At 61.9% G+C, this 19,553-nt stretch overlaps 2 protein-coding genes across 2 annotated transcripts; both read right to left on the minus strand.

Annotated features, from left to right (window-relative positions):
- Window positions 1–4,150: 4,150 nt before the first annotated feature.
- Window positions 4,151–5,387, minus strand: NAT14 (N-acetyltransferase 14 (putative)). The gene is made up of 2 exons (XM_065421066.1): window positions 5,307–5,387; window positions 4,151–4,696 (listed from the first exon to the last, which is right to left on the minus strand). Exons 1-2 carry the CDS (start codon window positions 5,385–5,387, stop codon window positions 4,151–4,153), a joined length of 627 nt encoding a protein of 208 aa, XP_065277138.1.
- Window positions 5,388–8,402: 3,015 nt separating this feature from the next.
- ZNF628 (zinc finger protein 628) lies at window positions 8,403–12,367 on the minus strand. The gene has a single exon (XM_065420643.1). It carries the CDS (start codon window positions 12,357–12,359, stop codon window positions 9,390–9,392), a length of 2,970 nt encoding a protein of 989 aa, XP_065276715.1. The 5' UTR covers window positions 12,360–12,367; the 3' UTR covers window positions 8,403–9,389.
- Window positions 12,368–19,553: the final 7,186 nt, after the last annotated feature.

Raw genomic sequence — 19,553 nt, forward strand, 5'->3', positions numbered from 1 at the left:
TGGGCCCTCCCCTCTCCACCCAGCCCCACGGGGCCCCACTGCACCACTCCTTCCTCCCAGGACCCCAGCCCCTGTCAGGCCACTCTGCTCCATGGGACCGCTCTCCCCTAGCCCCACCCCAATGGGCCCCTTCCCTCCAGGGCCCCACCACCCCATGGGCCTCTTCCTCCCAGGCTCCTACCCCATAATGGGGCTGTTCCTCCCTGAGCCCATCACACCATGGGCCACTCTGCCCCACTGAGCCCACCCCCATGATCCTTCACTCACCTGTGAACCTTCAACCCCTTTGAGCCTCCACCCTACTGCAACACTTTCACACCCCACTGTAACCCTTCACCCCACTGTGATCCTTCGCACCCCCTGCGACCTTTCACCCCACTGCGACCCTTCATACCCCTGCAACCTTTCACCCCACTGCAACCTTTCACCCCACTGCGACCCTTCGTACCCCCTGCAACCTTTCACCCCACTGCAACCTTTCACACTCCCTGCAACTCTCCACACCACTGTGACCTTTCACCCCACTGCGACACTTCACCCCACTGCAACACTTCACCCCACCTGCCCCACATGGGTTGGAGTTGTGGTTGCCCATCCCCATCACATCAGAAGGCAGCGAGAGCTGGAGGTGGAGAGGGGACCCCCACAGACAGTGCCAGGCCCAGACAGGCAGTGCTAGGGTGAGACAGGCTGGGGTGGACACACGCACGGCCAGGGACATGCTGGCCAGGCCTACATGCAGAGTTTGCTGGCACGACTGTTGGGCGGGGTGTGAAGAGGTGTCACCCCTGCCCAACATGGCTCTGTCAGCAGAGCCCCGAGCGGTACCTGCAAGACAGAGCTTGCGTCGCCAAGATGGCTCAGCGGGATGGGCCAAGCACTCCTCTGTGAGCAGTGTCCACACCAGGCCCGCATAGATCCTATGTAGTCCTGTGCCCTGCCTCCCCCCGACACAGACAGGGTCACACACACACAGGGATAGGGACACCCACACATAGGGGCACATACAGGGACACATACGGGGTGCACACGCACACACAGGGGTGCACACGCGCGCACACACACACACACACACACAGAGGGATACAGACAAAGGGGCGCACACACACACACAGAGCCAGATAGCGACGTGTACACACACACAGGCGCGCACACACACACACACACAGGGGTGCACACATACACACACAGAGCCAACAGGGACACATACACAGGGACGTGCACACACACACAGGGGTGCGCGCACAGACCCACACACAGAGCCGACAGGGACACATACACAGAGACACGCACACACACAGGGGTGCGCGCACAGACCCACAATACGCAGTTACCTGTGTAGTGAAATTCCAGGAACCCAACTGAAAAACAAGAGCGCAGCAGGTGAGCAGAGCCCAGCAGATGGCCAGTCTCCTGCCCAGCGGGTCAGGGAGTCAGGACGGTCCAGTGTGGGGGCCTGGCTGGGTGTGGGGGAGCAGCCAGTTTGAGCCCCCAATCCGGGAACGACCAGCGTGAGCAGCACTTAGATAAACACTGCAAATGCCTGCAAACAGAGTGAGCCCTGGAGTGCCAGGCACCTTGATCTCCCTGCTTGGGGTTTTGAAACTGAGTGTCCCCTGCCCAGTGCTCAACACCCGCTGCCCAGTGCCCCCTGCTTGCCACCCCCTGCCCAGTGTTCAGCAACCTCTGCCTGGTGCTCTGTGCCCCCTGCAGCCCTCAGCATCCGGGAGGTCTGACAGTGCCTGAGCTGGGACCCTGGGGCTAGGAAGGGGCTGGGCTTCCCCGGTGCCTGAGCCTCGCCCCCAAAGCAGCTGGTACTCACCAAGGAGGAGCAGGGGCAGCCGCATGGTGGCTGGTGGGGAGCAAGCCCTGGGGCCAGGTCTGCAGAGTGTCAGGAACGGCTGTTTCATGGAGCAGGACTGGCCAGGCCAGGGGATGACTCAGCCTGGCCACAGTTTATAAGGAGGGAGCCTTGTAACGCCCACAGCTCAGAGTGGTGACCTCGGAGCCAGGGAAGCCAGGGCCGGCAGGGGACCCTGTGCACAGGAGTGGGCAAGCACGACATCAGGGATGCTGGACTGGGCGAGCCCTGCCAGCCACGTGTCCCAGTACAGAGAGCAGTATCCTCCAGCCAGGCCACTGGCAGGCAACGGGTTAATGAGCAGCAACAGAAACAGCTGCAACAGCTGGGCTCATGTCTGTGTGTGCAACGCAAACCAACATCCAGGGCCACACACACACCCAGCATCCCCCACATGCACGCCCATGTGTGTGCAAATATACATGCAAAGGAATGCACACACACAAACCCACACAGGTGCTGACATACATGTGCACACACACTGACACACACACACTGTCAATTCGTACACATGCCCAGACGCACGCACATACTCTCAATCATTCACATGCACACAGTCATTTACACACATACACACACTGACATACTTGTACGCCCTGAGTGCTGTGCCATGTTGTCTGGACCAAGGGGTGTGATGGGACAGGGGGAGGGGTCCTGTCCTGTCATGGGGGCAATGTGGGGCCGTGGCCTGGCTGGCGCCCATCTCCCCCCCAGTCCTGGCCACATGGTCCCAGCCGGGGGCGAGTCATAGAAAGACTGAGTCAGTGCTGTGCGAGCCAGGCTGGCCTGCAGCCCGCAGTGCCGCAGGCAGAGGGACGGCCCAGCCCAGGTCTCTGGGACCCTGCCTGTAGACATTGGGCAGCCCTGGGGACCCTGTCCACCTGGCACCCCATGCCAGGCACTGCCCCTGCCCGGCCAGCTGCACCGCAGGGCTGAGGGAGCTCCATGGCCTGGCTGGTCCTCAGCCTCCCCGTCGCCACTGCGGGCTGTGTTTCCAGGATACCGGCAACCATAGCAACCTGTGTTGTCATACAACCAAACATCCCACGCTAAACAGCAGCTGCCTGGCCCGCCGAGGAGGGAGACTGCCAAGGAACAGGCAGGCGGCTGCAAGGAGCAGGCAGGGGCTCTCTCCCCTCGCAGTCGATGCTAGCCCCAATGCCCCAGGCCAGAGCTAGGGGGCCTGTGCTGCAGAAAGTGGGCTGCTCAGTAGGGGGCGCTCTTCCCTGACAGTCAGCGCTGGCCCCCCATGCACACTAGGATGGGAGGAGGGATATTTGCTGTTGTAAGAGCACGTCTGGAGATCGAGAGACAGCTCCCGTTGGTTTTTCCCGGCAGTGACTCTCCTGACGACCGCCCTGGGCTGAGTGGATCCCCTTGCTGTGTGCTCCTGCTGGCTGGCGCTCTGCCTGGGGAGCTGCCCCAGGCCTGTGGGGGTGGGAGATAGATGGAGCTGCAGTGTCTGCAATGGCAAGCTTTATTCACACACATGCTCGGACATACATGTACCCGGCGACGGCTGGTAGCCTGCAGCAAGGTCCCATGGCCCCGGGTGGGACAGCGTGAGCTCTGGGTGCTTGGACAGGAGCTGCCAGACTGCAGGGGCAACTGACAGCTCCAGAGTCCCCATTCTCCTGGCTGCAACAATGTGATCCTCAGCCAGGACCAGGCCCGGGAATTCGCCCATGGCAAACCATGGCCAAACGACTCCATCACGCAGCCAAGCTGGTGCTGGGGAGAGCCCACTCTGGGGCAGGAGAGAGACACTCCTCCGCAGCCCTGCTCTAATGCTGGGGTTCCCCCACCCCCCCACCCCTGGGGCAACGCCTGCACCTCCACCCCAGGGGCAGGACTTCCCCAGTCTCCAAGCTCAAGTTCCCTTTTGCTCCGTTCCATGTCAGGGTCCCCAGAGCAGTCACCAGAGCGTCTGTGATCCCCACGCACCACAGTCACAATCGGGTCGGTGATCTTTCCCCCCCGCCCCCCCCAGCAGTCGCAGTCACAGTCACAATTGGGTCTGTGATTTCCCTCCCCCCCAACAGTCACAATCAGGTCCGGCCGGTCTTGTCCAGCTGAAGCTCCAGCAAGGGACTCATCCAAAACAGGCTGTTTCCAGTCAAGGAAGAGGTGGCACTGCTGAGAGAAGGCTGGGGCTGCCACACCCCAAATCCCACATCCATGGAGCAGAGGGACTTCTGAGCATGAGGACGGATGTGGCCCGCCAGCCCCTCGCCAGAATTGCTCCCTACAAGTCACTCCCCCGACCCAGCAGAAGGGAGGCAGCGGGTGCTAGAGCTCCTTGCTGAATTCCTGCAGGATGGTGTAGCCCAGCCAGCTGCGCCCGCCAGTGGGGCGGTAGCCGCTGCTCTCAAAGAGGCTGATGGCAGCCTTGGTGACCACGGCGGTATAGAGCACCACACGCTCATAGCCCTGCGCCCGGGCCTGGGCCTCCAGGAAGGCCACCAGGCAGCGCCCCACGCCGGAGCGCCGGTACCAGCGGCTGACGGCCAAGCGCCTCAGCTCAGCCGTGCGGGTCACCCCCTGCGGGCAGGGCTGCAGCGCCACGCAGCCGCACACATCGTCGCCATCGTACACCGCCACCCAGAGCCCACGCTGCCCCGAGCGGTAATACGCGCCCAGGCAGCCAAGGTCCGGCGAGCGCCGCAGCAGCAGCTTGAGGGCCAGGATGGTGAGGAGCACGGGCCCCAGCAGCGCCGCTACAAAGGAGTTGAGCAGGAAGCGGAGGCCGCTGCTCACCACGGCCAGGAGCAGCAGCGCCAGGGGCCGCGTCAGGACATACAGGATCAGCCGGTTCTCCGTGTCCTTGAACCCATCCTGGGGGGGAAAGGGCATGTCAGCAGGGCCTGGCACAAGGACAGCAGAGCCAGGACAAGCGGGGAGGTGGGGGGGGGAGGGAGAAAGTGCAGCGTAGGGTCAGGCTGTGATGTCGGGTTCGCCACGGGCAGCAGCTTTCCCTGAGGGATGTGACCCCACCTGAAAGGGCACCACAGCCACAGGGTGGGACACGGGGCCTCAATCCCATGCATTCTCACAGGTACTGCACATAGAGCACAAAGGCCAGGGGTAGAGGGAAAGGAGCAGCCGGCAGGACTCCTGGGTTCTAGCTCTGTACCTTGGAGACCAGCAGGGTCTAGTGCTCACAGCAGGAAATGGCAGGTCAAAGGCAGGTCTTGCGCTGACCCCGTGTGACTTCAAGGGTCGGTTGCCTCAGCTCTCTGCGCCTCAGTTTCCTCCATGAATAATGGTATTCACACTGACCTGCTACATCAAGCTAGGGGCAGGGGGACATGCAGGAACATTCACTAGCTTTGAGATCCCCACAGGGCAGGTGCTAAAGGCAGGCAGAGGGTTAGAGCTTGGACGGACGGACAGACAGACAGCTCCAAGGCCGGACAGACAGGCACTGACTGGCTCCTCCCCAGACCTTTAGCAGTTCCAGAACCATCTGCTCCTCATCTTCCTGCATCTCACGGATAGCGAGCTGGCTAGGGTCCAGCATGGGCATCACGTCTGGCGGGAGTGACAGCACCTGCAAGGCAGGAGACAAGGCTGAGTGCTGGCGCCTTCTCTTTCCCCTCGCAGGCCTGGTGAGACTCTGAATGGCTCACTCGCCCAGCATTGAGAGCAGGCCCTGCTGAGCCAGCTCTGCCCCCAGGCCGGTGCCACCCAGCACTGCACTAGAGTCATTTAGCGACTGCAGCACAGAGAAGAGCTGGGCAGGCCCAGCAGGCTGAATCCACAGGGTTCCCAGGCAGGAGCAGAGAGAGCACCCCCCTAGAGGCCCCATGGCCCATTCCCCACCCCCCGAGCCAGCCATTCCCCGCCCTGGGGCTGGGTGAGAGCCAGCGCCCCCTAGAGGGGAGAGGCCCTGTGCCCCATTCCCCACCCCCCGAGCCAGCCATTCCCCGCCCTGGGGCTGGGTGGGAGCCAGCGCCCCCTAGAGGGGAAAGGCCCCATGGCCCATTCCCCACACCCTGAGCCAGCCATTCCCCGCCCTGGGGCTGGGTGAGAGCCAGCGCCCCCTAGAGGGGAGAGGCCCTGTGCCCCATTCCCCACCCCCCAAGCCAGCCATTCCCCGCCCTGGGGCTGGGTGAGAGCCAGCGCCCCCTAGAGGGGAGAGGCCCTGTGCCCCATTCCCCACCCCCCGAGCCAGCCATTCCCCACCCTGGGGCTGGGTGGGAGCCAGCGCCCCCTAGAGGGGAAAGGTCCCATGGCCCATTCCCCACACCCTGAGCCAGCCATTCCCCGCCCTGGGGCTGGGTGAGAGCCAGCGCCCCCTAGAGGGGAGAGGCCCTGTGCCCCATTCCCCACCCCCCTGAGCCAGCCATTCCCCGCCCTGGGGCTGGGTGGGAGCCAGCACCCCCTAGAGGGGAAAGGTCCCATGGCCCATTCCCGACACCCTGAGCCAGCCATTCCCCGCCCTGGGGCTGGGTGGGAGCCAGCGCCCCCTAGAGGGGAGAGGCCCCGTGCCCCATTCCCCCCCCCCCCCCCGAGCCAGCCATTCCCCGCCCTGGGGCTGGGTGGGAGCCAGCGCCCCCTAGAGGGGGAAGGGCCCCATGGCCCAGGTGGCAGAGGGGTCAGAGAGACAAGGTGAGGCAGAAGCAGCTCTCACCACTGATGTGACCTTTGCTCTCCTGCTGCTCCCCTGCCAGAGGTAGAGTAGCCCCTTCACAGTGAGCGCTCCCCCCACCCCAGTGCCCTAGAGATAATGGATATGCCCGTCCCCCCATTAAAGGGAATGGGACTGCCCACCCCGCCCCTCCCGCCATTAAAGGGAATGGGACTGCCCATCCCTGCCACCACTGCCCTTCCCCCCATTAAAGGAATGCGACTGCCCGCCCCTCCAACCCTCCTCCCCCCAAGAACAGAATGGTACAGTCCTCCTCCCAGAGAATGCGGCCCCTGCAGCACAGGCGATGGAGCGCCCCGGCAGCCCACAATAAACAATGGAACCGCCCACAACCCACGCCACCCCCAACCCCCACGCCGCTGTGGGCAATGGACCCGCTCCACACTCTCAGAGCCTCTCACCCCAGCCCAGTGCGCAGCCAGCGGCAGCCTCGCTCCTCCTGCACAGTACGCATGCGCCGCAGCTCACGCCTCCGAGTCTTCCCCCACCCGCCCTGGCACTACCTAGCAACCGTTGCTAAGGCAGCAAGTGCGGCCTAGTGGGCCGCATAGGGCCTGCCTCGCAGTGAGGGGGTGCGAGGAGGCCGAGGCCAGGTCCTGCAAGAGGACAGTGGGGCGTGTGCAGGGATGGGGACTCCTCCTGGGGCACTCACCAAACGGGCGCCAATCCCTGGGGGTGGGGGGCCATGGCCCCCTGACCCATGGCACTGCTATGAGGGCTCTTGCAATGGCCACCCCAGAGCCAGGCTCCTGCCACGCTTGCCTGCGGGTTGGGACAGGATGCCGGGACTGCCCCTTCCACCTGCCCAATCTGCTGCCTACAGCCATGACCAGGCCATCAGCCCCACCGCTTGCCTGGGCCAGGAAGGCCCTGCCCAGCCTGCTCCAGAGGCCTCCCCGCAAACTGCCGCCAGCCAGCCTGGGTCTCTGCGGCTGGATGTGCCCTGGGGCAGGCTGAGCCAGACCCAGTGCCCCAGCAGGCAAGGGAGCAAACTGAGCTGTATTCAGTGATCCAGCCAGCAGGCCAAGCCAGACCCCTTGACCCATGAGTGAGGGGGTGAGCCGAGCCAGACCCATGAGTGAGGGGGCAGGCTGAGCCAGACCCATTGACCCATGAGTGAGGGGGTGGGCCGAGCCACACCCATGAGTGAGGGGGTGGGCCGAGCCAGACCCATTGACTCATGAGTGAGGGGGCGAGCCGAGACAGACCCAGTGATCTGGCTGGCAGGCCAAGCGGGACCTGGTGGCTATTGAGCGAGGGGGTGAGCCAAGCTGGGCCCAGGGGGACCTGGTGACCAATGAGTGAGAGGGCGAGCCACTCTGGATCCAGTGACCCAGTGTGAGGCTGACCCAGATCTAACAACCAATGAGCGGCAACCCGGACCCAGTGCGTGAGCTGAGCCAGACCCAGTAACCGAGTGAGGGGACAAGCTGAGTCAAACCCAATGACCAATGAGCGAGCTGAGCTGGACCGAGTGAGCCAAGCCAGATCTGGTGACCAGTGAGCAAGGGGACAAGCCGAGCTGGACCCAGTGACCCAACAGGCAGGCCCCACCCAACACATATTCAGGAGTCAAATATACAGTGCAGGATATGGGGGGCAAAGGGGCCCTTGCTGAGCCCCACCCCACTCTCTGCAGTACAGGCCCCCAAGCACCATCCTGGGGCATTGATTGACTGACCAGCACTGATTGCTGCGTTGCTGTGGCAAAGCTCCGCAGCCTCCAGCCCAAGAATTATCTGATGAACATTCCTCAGGCCCAGCAGGTCCCTGGGCCCCTCTCCCCCAGCTGCTCCAGCACAGGGACCCATCTCTGTGTCTGAGCACATACTGGTGGAGGTGAGGCTGCGTCCCCATGCACTGAACAAACCAAACAGAGGCGCTTTTGAAGCAGTCATTTATTTGCCTTCTAGACTGAAGGAGCCACACCCCCTGGGACAGCGCCAGGCGCCATCATACACAGTGGGCTCTGGAAGAGACTGGGGGTGCTCTGCCTACAGAGGCCAGGGCTTCAGGAAGCAGGTATTACCTGGTTGCCAGGACAGGGGTACAGGAGGTGGTAGTTGCTCTCATGCCAGTCTTCTGCCTGCCAGAGCCATGGGAACCCCTCACCCCTGTGGAGTGGCAAGTGCCAGCTGCTCCCCTCACCTGGTGATTGCAGAGCTCCCGACTTTTATTCATGCACTCAGCCTCCCAGCCCTGAGTGCTGGCCCCGACCCACAGCAGTGAAAACACCACAGCCAGGGAGGGACTTGCTCAGGGTCACCCAGCCTCCAAGAGAACCCAGGAGTCCTAGTTCCCAAACCATTCCCCCTCCTGCCCTCCCCACATACACTTAAACCACTAGACCCCACTCCCCTCCCAGAGCCAGGGACGGAACCCAGGAATCCTGGCTCCCAGGCCTGTGCTTTAACTAGCAGACAGGAGTATCTGTCACTGTCCTTAGGCCTGACATGGGGGAGTGTCAAGAAATGGCAATGGATGAGGGCCCTGCTCAGCTCACTACGCTGACCCCACCAAGGGGTGGGCAAAGGGCTCCTTTTGTGCCAGGCCCTGCCCTTCCTAGATCACAGCACTGCGGCAATCCTGTCCCAGCACAGCTGATGCCAGCGTGGCTCTGACTGCGGCACAGACACCAGCCCTGCACCCCAGGAGGCTGCAGCCAGGATAGCGAGGGCGAAGCAGAGTTAGGCTGCCTGCACGAGTCCCACAGCTTGCTGCCCATGATGGTCGTCATGTGGGGGCATCCCGCTGTCTCCAGGCTGCACGGGCAGGACAATGGGGGTGGGGGACGCCCACTGGGAGCAAGAGCTCTGGCAGATCCTGCGATGCCAACCCAAGCTGCACACCCTCCGGCTGGCGTCTGCGGCCAGGTGCTCAGAAGGTGTGAACCAGCTGCACGCTGGGCACCGTTTGCACGATCTGGATGGAGGACAGTTCCTGTGGGGGTGGCACTGGGCTTGGTAGCAGCTGTACCATCTGGGTGCTGGTGGTGGAGGGCTGCCCACCAGGTGCCCCCCCCCGCACCATGCCACTGCCAGAGCCCACATTCTCCAGCACTTGCAGGGTTTGCTCACCGGGCGCGCTGCGAATGATGAAGAGCTTCTGCCCTGAGGATGGTGCCAGGCCCCCCACCCCACTGTCTGGGGGCAGTTCCTGCAGGTTCTCCACCTCCTGCACGCAGAGTCGGGTCTGCTCACCGTCAGCGCCACGCAGCACCAGCACGCTCTGCACCCCCTCCTCTGTCTGAAGTGTCTCCAGGTGCACACCTACCTCGCCACCCGACCCCAGCAGCTCCTCCCCTGGCCCACTCTGCACCACCAGCAGGTCCTGGCTCTCCTGCAGGCCCGACACCTCTGGCCCGGAACCCACCGTGCCCGGAAGTGCTGAGGAGCAAGGCAGGGGCTGCTCCTCACCCTCTGTTGGGGGAGGCTGTGCCAGGGTTTGCAGCTGCATGCTGCCCAGTTCCGGGGGCTGAGGCAGAGCCTGCATGCTGGATGCCTCAGCAGGGGGTGGTGGCAGGGCCTGCAGCTGGATGCTGGCCACCTCCTGAGGCTGAGCCTGGATCCGGACACCAGACACCTCTGCGGGGGGCTGCTCAGCCACGTTCTGCAGCACGATGATGTTCTGCCCAGCCGGGAGGACCGGTGCCCGCTGTGTGCCTGGCAGCGCCTGGATCTGCACACTGGGCAACGCCGGCCCACCTCCCGGCACCAGGATAATGTTCTGGGGGTTGCCAGGTGCTGCCGGCTTCCTACCCTTGCTCTGCTGGCGCGGGGCAGGGTTGCTTGGGGCCACAGAGCTGCTGGGCACCAGTGTGAAATTGGGGGTGTTCTGGAGGATGGGCACTTTCTGCTGTGTGGGCACCAGCTGCGGGCTGGGCAGAAGCAGCAGCTTCTGGGGGCTCTGCTGGACACTGGGGATGAGCTGCAGCCCCTGAGCCGTCTGCACCAGCAGGAAGGTCTGCGAGTTGGGGGCACTGGGGGCGGTGCCCACCTCCAGGTTGAGGGTGGCCTGCAGGTTGGGCACAATGTGCACCTCCTGGGTGGCAGGTGGGGCAGGAAGGCCTGGGGCCGGGCCCTCCCCCTTGGCCTCGGTGGCATGGGTGCGCAGGTGGCGCTGCAGGTAGGAGGCCATGACGAAGCCCTTGGCACAGATGGAGCACTTGAAGGGGCGCTCGCTGGAGTGCGTGCGCTGGTGGAGCTGCAAGTTGGAGGAGTGGGTGAAGCTCTTGCCACACTCCTGGCAGCTGTAAGGGCGCTCGCCCGTGTGGGTGCGCTGGTGCTGCCGCAGATTGGAGGTCTGGGTGAAGGCCTTGCCGCACACCAGGCAGGCAAAGGGGCGCTCACCTGTGTGCAGCTGGCGGTGCCGCCGCAGGCACGAGGTGTTCTTGAAAGCCTTGCCGCAGTCGGCACAGCCATAGGGGCGCTCGCCTGTGTGCAGGCGCAAGTGGTACTGGTAATGCGACGACCACTTGAAGGTGAGGCCACACTCGGCACACTTGAAGGCGCGCAGGCCGGTGTGCACACGCTGGTGGATGGACAGCAGGGAGGAGCGCTTGAAGGCCTTGCCACACTCCGAGCACTTATAGGGGCGCTCGCCGGTGTGGTCACGCAGGTGGTAGCGCAGCCCCGATGAGCCTTTGAAGGCCTTGCCGCACTCGGTGCACTTGTAGGGGCGCTCAGCCACCTCTGGAGGCACGGGGGGCGGGACCGGCTCAGCTGCGGTCTGGGGACAGGTGACCTCGGCCTCAGCCTGGATGAGCTGCTGCTCGGCCGGGTGGCTGCGCTGGTGCCCCAGCAGACTGGAGAGCTGCACAAATGTCTTCTCGCAGATGGAGCACTTGTAGGGGCGCTCGCCCACGTGGCTGTGCTGGTGGCGTGCCAGGCCCGAGCCATTCTTGAAGGCCTTGCCACAGGTAGCACAGGAGTAGAGTGGCAGGATGGGCAGCTCAGCGGGCGCAGCGGGGGTCAGGTGGCTCTGCTGGTGGCCCAGCAGCAGCTCCTCGCTGGGGAAGGTCAACTCGCATTCCCCACACTTCCACAGCATCTCCACCGTCTCTACTGGCTCGGCCGGAGCCAGGAAGAGCTCGGCCGGCGTGCAGGCCAGTTCCGCCTCGCCGTAGGGTGCCAGTGGCTTGGCTGCGTGTGTCTGCAGGTGTTTCTGCAGGTAGGCGTCCGAGATGAAGGCCTTGCCGCAGGCCTGGCACTTGTGGGCCCGGCCCCCCGTGTGGGTGCGCTGGTGCAACAGCAGATTGGAGGAGTGGGTGAAGGTCTTGGGGCACTCGGTGCACTGGTAGGGTCGCTCGCCTGTGTGGATGCGCTGGTGCTGCCGCAGGTTGGTGGACTGGGTGAAGGCCTTCCCGCAGGCGGCGCAGACATAGGGGCGCTCACCCGTGTGGATGTTGCGGTGGCGTCGCAGGCTGGATGAGTTCTTGAAGGCCTTCTCACACAACGTGCATTTGTAGGGGCGCTCGCCTGTGTGCTGGCGCACATGGTACTGGTAGTGTGATGACCACTTGAAGGCCATGCCGCACAGAGCACACTTGAAGGCGCGCAGGCCCGTATGCACGCTCTGGTGGATCTGCAGCAGCGACGAGCGTTTGAAGGCCTTGCCGCAGTCAGCACACTTGTAGGGGCGCTCGCCTGTGTGACTGCGCTGGTGGTAAAGCAGTGCTGATGAACCCTTGAAGGCCTTGGGGCACTCGGAGCACTTGTAGGGGCGCTCACCCGTGTGCGTGCGCTGGTGGTGAATCAGCCGCGATGACCACTTGAACACCTTGCCACACTCCAGACACTCATACTGGTGGTCGCTGGTGCCTGGCTGCGGCATTGGTGCTGGCTGCATCTCCGCCATCTCCAGCTGCTGGGCTCCCACCATCTCACCCAAGCCTGCAGGGAAAGAGGGGCCAGGTCAGCAGAACACCAACAACCGGGCCAGAGCCCGCAGTTACCCACAGCCCACTGTCAGCCAGAGCCCACATCTACCCAGAGCCCACTGCTAGCCAGAGCCCACACCTACCCAGAGCCCACTGCCGGCCAGGCCAAAATCTGCAGCTACCCAGAGTCTGTAGCCCCCCAGAGCTGGGCCAGAGCCTGTAGCCACCTACAACCCAGTGTCACCCAGAGCCAGCCAACGATGGCACAGTAACTCCAGATCAGTCTTGGGGGAACTGAGATCAGAATCCTGATCCCCCAGCAGTCAGGGGGTGACTCCGGCTTTATTCTGGAATACAAAAGGGGGATTTGTCTTCTAATTATGAACTTCATGGTTCACATTAAGCCCTTGGTTGCTGGGACTCTCTGCAGCATTCTTTCAAAGCAGGGTTAGTAAAGGAATCAGTCCTGCACCCACTGCTCTGGCTCCCACCTGCTTACCACGCAACTGAGTACAGCCTGCGGTTACCTGAGTGGATGCTGACCCCACTTTGGGAGTACCAGCCAAGATATGTCCTGCTGCTGCGTTGGTGACAGCCTAGCTCCCTGGGAGCACAGCCTTGAAATGCGGCTGGTCTGGGACGTGGTGGCTGTTAACAAATCCAGCAGTGATTTCTGAGATCCAAACAGGATTTTGGCTGGAAACTTGCTAGATGTCACAAAGCCGAACCATATCCCCACTCGTCCCTGTCACTGGGCCTGACATGTCCTGCCCTGACTCATGCTCCGCTGCTCTGTCATGCTGTTAATGAGATTCAAAGGCCCCAAAAGACCATTGTGATCATCTAGTCTGACCTCCTGCATAGCACAGGCCAGAGACCTGTCCCAAAATAATACCTAGAGCAGAGCTTTTAGAGAAATATCAAATCTGGATTTAAAAATTGTCAGCAATGGAGAATGCATCACAACCCTTGGTAAATTGTTCTAAGGGTTAATTAATTTCACCATTACAAATTTACACCTTATTTCCAGTCTGAATTTGTGCAGCTTCAACTTCCATTCATTGGCTCATGTTCTACCTTTCACTGCTAGATTGAGAGCCCATTATTAAATATTTGGTTCCCAGGTACTTATAGACTGTAATCAGGTTACCATTTAACCTTCTCTTGTTAAGGTGAATAGATTGAGCTCCTTGAGTCTATCACTCGGAGACGGCTTTTCTAGCCCTTTAATCATTCTCATGGCTCTTCTCTGACCCCTCTCCAGCTCATCAACATCCTTCTTCAATTGCGGGCACCAGGACTAGACGTAGGATCACAGCAGTGGTTCCACTAGTGCCACATAAAGAAAGAAAATAACCTCTCTGCTTCCACCTGCAATGCTCCAGCTATTCCAGCACAGGGTCCCATTGGCCCCTCCTTGCTGCAGCAACATGCAGGGGAGCTTGTGTGAAGAACTATTTGCCCCCCCCCCTGCCCCGTGTTACACAGCCCATGCCCCCCAGGTACAGCCCTCTCTAGTTATACAGCCCTCTCTGGGTACAGCCCCCACCCTGTATTACACAGCCCCCTCCCCCCATGAGTACAGCCCCCGTGCCACACAGCCCCCCAGGTACAGCCCCCCCCTGTGTTACACAGCCCCCCTGGGTACTGCCTGCTCCCCACATGAGTATAGCCCCCCCCCACGTTACACAGCCCCCCCCATGAATACAACCCCCCTAGCATTGTACAGCGCCCCCCCCCCGCGTTACATAGCCCCCTTGGGTACAGCCCCCCCATGAATACAGCCCCCCGCGTTACACAGCCCCCATGAATACAGCCCCCCCCGCGTTACACAGCCCCCACTACATTTCTCTGGCAGACACCCTCCCCCCACTGTCTGGAGGGCAGTAAATAAGGGGAGAGCTGCCCCTTGGGGGTAGGGCCTACAGCACCTCCCCTTTAACGGCAGCACCGCCTGCCCCTTTAACCACCATGCCGCCCCTGGGCCCCCACCAGCTTCGGGCCGGCACTGCATCTTTAAGAGCCCTTCGCCCCGCCCCTTGACACAGGCCAGCAGACACAAAATCGGCGTCGCGTGCCTGTCCCTTTAAGAGCGGCCCCGCCCCTTTAAACACAGCGCCCGCCGCCACCCCTCCCTCTAGGCCCCTGCAATCTCACCTGCGGAGGGGAGGGGCTGTTCGGCCGCCTCGCTGCCTCGTGCCCGGGCCCCTTCCCAGCGGGGGGGGGCAGCCGCCTCGCGGGCGGAGCGAGGGGGCGGGGCCGCTCCTGCCTCCCAACGGCCGCCGGCGCGAGACACCCAACCTTTACCGCGCGCACACTAACCACCGGGCCGCGCGCGGGCCCTGCCCCCTCCGCTCGCGCCCATTGGCCGGCTGCCTCCGCGCGGGGCAGCCTGGTAGACGGAGTCCGTTAGACGGCCCGAACGAGGCGGGCGGCCATGTTGGGTGAGGGCAGCTGGGGGCGGGGCTAATCCGAGCCCGGGATGGAGAGAAACCCCGCCCCGCCTCGCGGTGGAGTGACGTCATCGCCCGATGGGGACGTCACCACGCGGTGAGGTAAGGCCTCCCCACACCCACAGAGGGATGACGTCAGGGTGTAGGTCGCCAGGGTGACTGCCAGTGAGGGGCTGCGCGGGGGCCAGGCGGAGCATCATCGGACTCGCCCCCCAATGACCCCATGTGGTGACCCCTGACCCTGCGGTGACCCCGCTGGCTCGGCCCTGAGGCGCTTCAGTTCCTGCCCTCACTTGGGCCAGGCGGGTGGGTCCCACCAGCCGCCGTCTGTGGGCGCCGGGCAGCTCCGTCCTCCTGGCACGGGAGGCTCAGCAGTGTCGCCCCTCGGGCAGCCCGGGCCCGTCCCCGCTGGAGCCTTCTGCCCCCGCGGGCCGAGCCCTCAGCAGGCGGGTGGGAGACTCCCCAAGGTGGGGCAGTGATGGCGGCGGTGCCAAGGGCCCTGCAGCTGGGGACGGGGTGTCTCGTCGCTACTGCCTGGGCTCCAGGTGCAGTTCGCCTGGACCACGAGGGCGGCAGGGCCCGGATAGACTGCGGCTCGTACACCAGTCTGTGCTTCACCTGGAGAGAACCCAGGTGTCCTGGCTCCCAGCCCCTCCCCAAGGTTCCTGTCCCTTAGATGACATACCGCTGCCCACATCAGGCGCTAGGCAGTTGGGGTACTGCCCCCGCAGGGTCTGACCGTCTTGAACCAGTCGTGACTCACGTGACCAGGTGAGCCATAGACTCCCAGGATTGAACTGGCCCCTCCCCTCCCTCAGGCCTTGCATTGCCCCCTTGCTGCTCCAGCTCCTTGTCCACACACGTGTCAGCTCACCAAGGCCTGTCCCCCCAGCTCCTCCATGCCTTGGGACCTTCATCACACGTGTGGCACCAGGGATCCTAGTTCGGTTGGACAGGCACCTCAGCCCATATGCTGCTGCGATCCCCACTGGCAATGGTGGGGGTTCTCCTGAGGAGCCACAGCCTGTCAACCTCCCCAACACTCCAGTGCCCAGGGGACAGATCTTGCACCCCCTGTCCCTCGATGACAGAGCCCCAGTACCAGCTGGGCAGGGGATAGGGCACACAGCAAGCAGTTCCCCCTCCAACCTGCAGGGGGCAATGGGATGCAGTAATGCACGCATACCAAGGCCCCACATACACACACAGACCCACACACACACCCCAACCCCTCCACAGCCAGCTGTGTGCACACAGTTCTACACACACGGAGCTATGCACACTTACACACAGGCCCAGCCCCCCAGTCAGCTACACACAACTCTACACACACACACAGCTACTCACACATAATCACAGAGCTCAGCTATGCACATTCACACAGCTATGCACATGTACACACAGCTGTGTACACACACACACGTGTGCACACACAGAGAGCTTTGTGCACACACACAGCTCTACACTCTCACGCTACTGTCACATATACACTGGCAAGGTGTCCTGCAGTGGCTCAGGCGCATGAGTACCAATCTCAGGGCAGACTGTTAAGAAGCAGGGCACACGGACCAAATTGGCTGTGATTTCTATACTTACATTTCACAAGCCAAGTATCCAGTGTGAACTCTTCAAGCACTATATAGCCTGACCATGGAGTCACAGACAGTCCCCTTGGGTTCTTGAAGCTGTCTTGCCGCCCAGATGATTTTACCTCTGTGATAGATGGGCTGTGTGATTGATGGGCCCAAAGATCACAGCAATATTCAGGTTACTCCCAAAGGACCAGTCGCTTACCCCAGCATAGGCAGCGAGTGATATGGGCCCATGGTGCCCCTGCTCCACCAATATTCAGGAACATGGGCCTGGCTCCACCAATGTTTGGGCTTATATTTAATCAGAGGATGGACTGGGGCAACCACCCTGGGCCCTGTGCTTTGGGGGCCCCGCGCTTCAGGGGGACGCAGGGTCCTGGGCGACCTGTGGGATTAGCGGGGGCCTGGCGTTAGCAGCAGCGAGCAACCTGGCCCCATCCCAACCCGCCCCTGCTCCGCCCCGCCCTGCCTCCACTCCACCCCTTTCCCCAAGCCCCTGCCCCGCCTCTTCCCACCCCTGCTCTGCCCCCTCCCCGCCCCCATTCCACCCCTTCCCCCAAACCCCCATCCCGCCTCTTTCTGTCTTCTGCCCCCGAGCAACACCGGGAGCCGGCAGAGCGGACTGGGACCGGGTCACTCTCTGCTGCCGGTGCCAGGCCTCCCGCTACCTCCCCAGGCCGCCCTGGACCCCACGTCCCCCTGAAGCGCGGGGCCCCCCAAAGCACGGGGCCCGGAGCGCTTGCCCCGGTCCATCCTATGGACGGGACGGCTCTGCTTCCACCCGTTCTGGGCACCACCAAAAATTACACAAACCTGGCGCCCATGTACCCCAGGTCAATTGCACCTTATATCTCACACCAAAAACAATGCTTGTAGCCAGTCCTGTTATAAACTAAAGATGTATTTTATAGGAAAAGGAAATCAGAGTTATTTACAAGGTTAACGCAGGTACACAAATGAGCTTCAGTCTTAAGTTTCAAAAAGTAATAGAAGCTTCTGTGACAAGCAAGCTCTGTGTGTCCTTCAGGGCTAACCCATGCTAAGCACTGGGGATCTTTTACTTGTGCGTAGTGACCCTTGCCCTTCAAGCAATGTCTACACAGCAGTTAGGCACCTGGGGCTGGCCCATGCCAGCAGACTTGGACTGTGGGGCTGTTTCATTGCTGTGTAGACTTCCTGGCTCAGGCGGGAGCCCGAGCTCTGGGACCTTCTCACCTCACAGAGTCCAAGAACCCGGACTCCAGTCCGAGCCCAGAAGTCTACACAGCAATGAAACAGCCCCGCAGCCTAAGCCCCTAGAGCCCAAGTCAGCTGGCACGGGCCAGCCATGAGTGTGTAGTTGTTGTGTACAAACACTCCCTGACTTATGCAAGTGTTCCGTTCCGGAATGCCTTGCATATGTCGGGTTTGCGTAACTCGGGGAGCATCTGTACACATACTCTCAGAGTCCAAGCAGACTTGTAAGGGTTTTTATTCCTTCCCTCCTGCTTTGAGCTGCAAATTCAGTTGATGGAAGGAATTCGCTTGCTATCTCCTCTTTGCGAGGTGGGGGAGCAAACAACAAAGTCTTTTGTCCTCTGATATTCCACAATAGTTCCTCTGGTGTTGATGGGCCTTCTTGTTGGGCAGGGGATAACACCTCCTTTTGGGAACTAGTATTTCAAACTGGTTAATGCTTCTCTCCTGTCTGGAGATTTATAGTTACAGAGCAAACGCTTAAATATAATCTTATAGCGTGGGATACCGCTGTTATAAATGCGATTCATGCACGCGGCAGCTCACAAGCATTTCACAAAGTCTAAGCACTAAACACATTCTTATAACTCTAATACCTATTTTAACAACACTAACACACAGAGGAGCCAGACTGGTTCCAGCGATGGGTTTGTCAGCTTTCAGTCAAGACCTAGGGGCCTTGGCGCGAGCGAACACCTGGTCTGCCAGCGTCACACACAGACGTAGAGCTATGCACACACATACAGAGCTTGGCAGGCCAGCGGCCAGCGTGCTGATCCCTGGAATGGTGATGAGAGATCTCACCCACGCAGCTAAATTTGTTGCACATGAAGCAACACCCCTCCTCCCCTCCCCCACCCCCCGTTACACAACAGCCCTCTGGCTGCCGTCCAGCCACGGCAGGAGTGCACCAAGGGCATGGCTAGGCCCTACGACCAGTGGGCCCATGCTGGAGCTGGTGTGGAGTGGGGTGCAAGGCTCAGCCCCTTCAGGGAGCTGTAATGACACATCAAAAGGACCTTGGTTTTGCCTCGTCTCATATCCCCATATGTCATTGCACTAAAGCCAGCAGTGACTGAGGGGAGAGCTCCCTGTGGGGCTGGATTGTCCCTCCGCACTGTGACCCAACTAGGCCCTGCTGCGCTAATGAGCCGTGCAGCCCAGGAGGTAACGAGGATGCATCTGCCCTCTGCTGCACACAGGTGCTGCCCTGGGGAATTGCTCCAGCTGGGGCAGCACTAGGCTGGCCGCTCGCATGGGGCAGGCTGCAAGGGGGGCAGGGGCCAGGATGGTGCGGCAGGGCCCCCACTATAGAGCTGCCCTGGACCAGCTGGAGCTCCGTCAGCTTCCCTGGGGAGCCAGTACTTGGGGCCATGGATCCAGGCAGCCTAGCGGGCTGGAGTAGGGCAGCTGGGGCACAGATTGCAACCACAGGTGGGATCTGCGGGGGCCTTATGGGGTTAGCAGTATGACCATGCTGTAGGCCACTGTGGGCGACTCCATGTGGGAGGGACCCTGCCGCTCCCGGAGGAGCTGGAAGCAGTGGGGGAGAGGGGTCACTGCTGTCCCTGCCGGCAACTGGAAACCACTCTAGAGACGTCCCCCGCCCAGGATGGCTGGCATAGGCTGGCTCAGCCAGGGACCAGAGGCCTAGAGACAAAGAAAAGGCATCTGCTGTGAAAGGCTGAGTTCAGCCTGAGCGAGGGGCCATCAGACGGACCTGACCTTTGGGCCAAGGGGGGAGCTGCACTGCTGGATCCCTGCCAGAGCCCCGGGCAGGCGGTGGGAAGTTCTGCTCCCAGCAGGGTCCAGGGAGAACTGTCTGTTCTCTGGGAGGCGTTTCTCAGACGTCTGTATTCTGCTAGCTGCTCTCCAGGCACCA

Source organism: Emys orbicularis, chromosome 21, assembly GCF_028017835.1.
Source record: "Emys orbicularis isolate rEmyOrb1 chromosome 21, rEmyOrb1.hap1, whole genome shotgun sequence".
Lineage (NCBI taxonomy): Eukaryota > Metazoa > Chordata > Testudines > Emydidae > Emys > Emys orbicularis.

Bases quoted from the DNA above. Each gene is read 5' to 3' on its own strand.
- NAT14 (XM_065421066.1), bottom strand. From the start codon at position 5,387: ATGCCCATGCTGGACCCTAGCCAGCTCGCTATCCGTGAGATGCAGGAA. The intron at 4,697-5,306 runs GTCTGGGGAGGA...TTTCCCCCCCAG, and splicing joins TGGTTCTGGAACTGCTAAAG to GATGGGTTCAAGGACACGGA.
- ZNF628 (XM_065420643.1), bottom strand. From the start codon at position 12,359: ATGCAGCCAGCACCAATGCCGCAGCCAGGCACCAGCGACCACCAGTAT.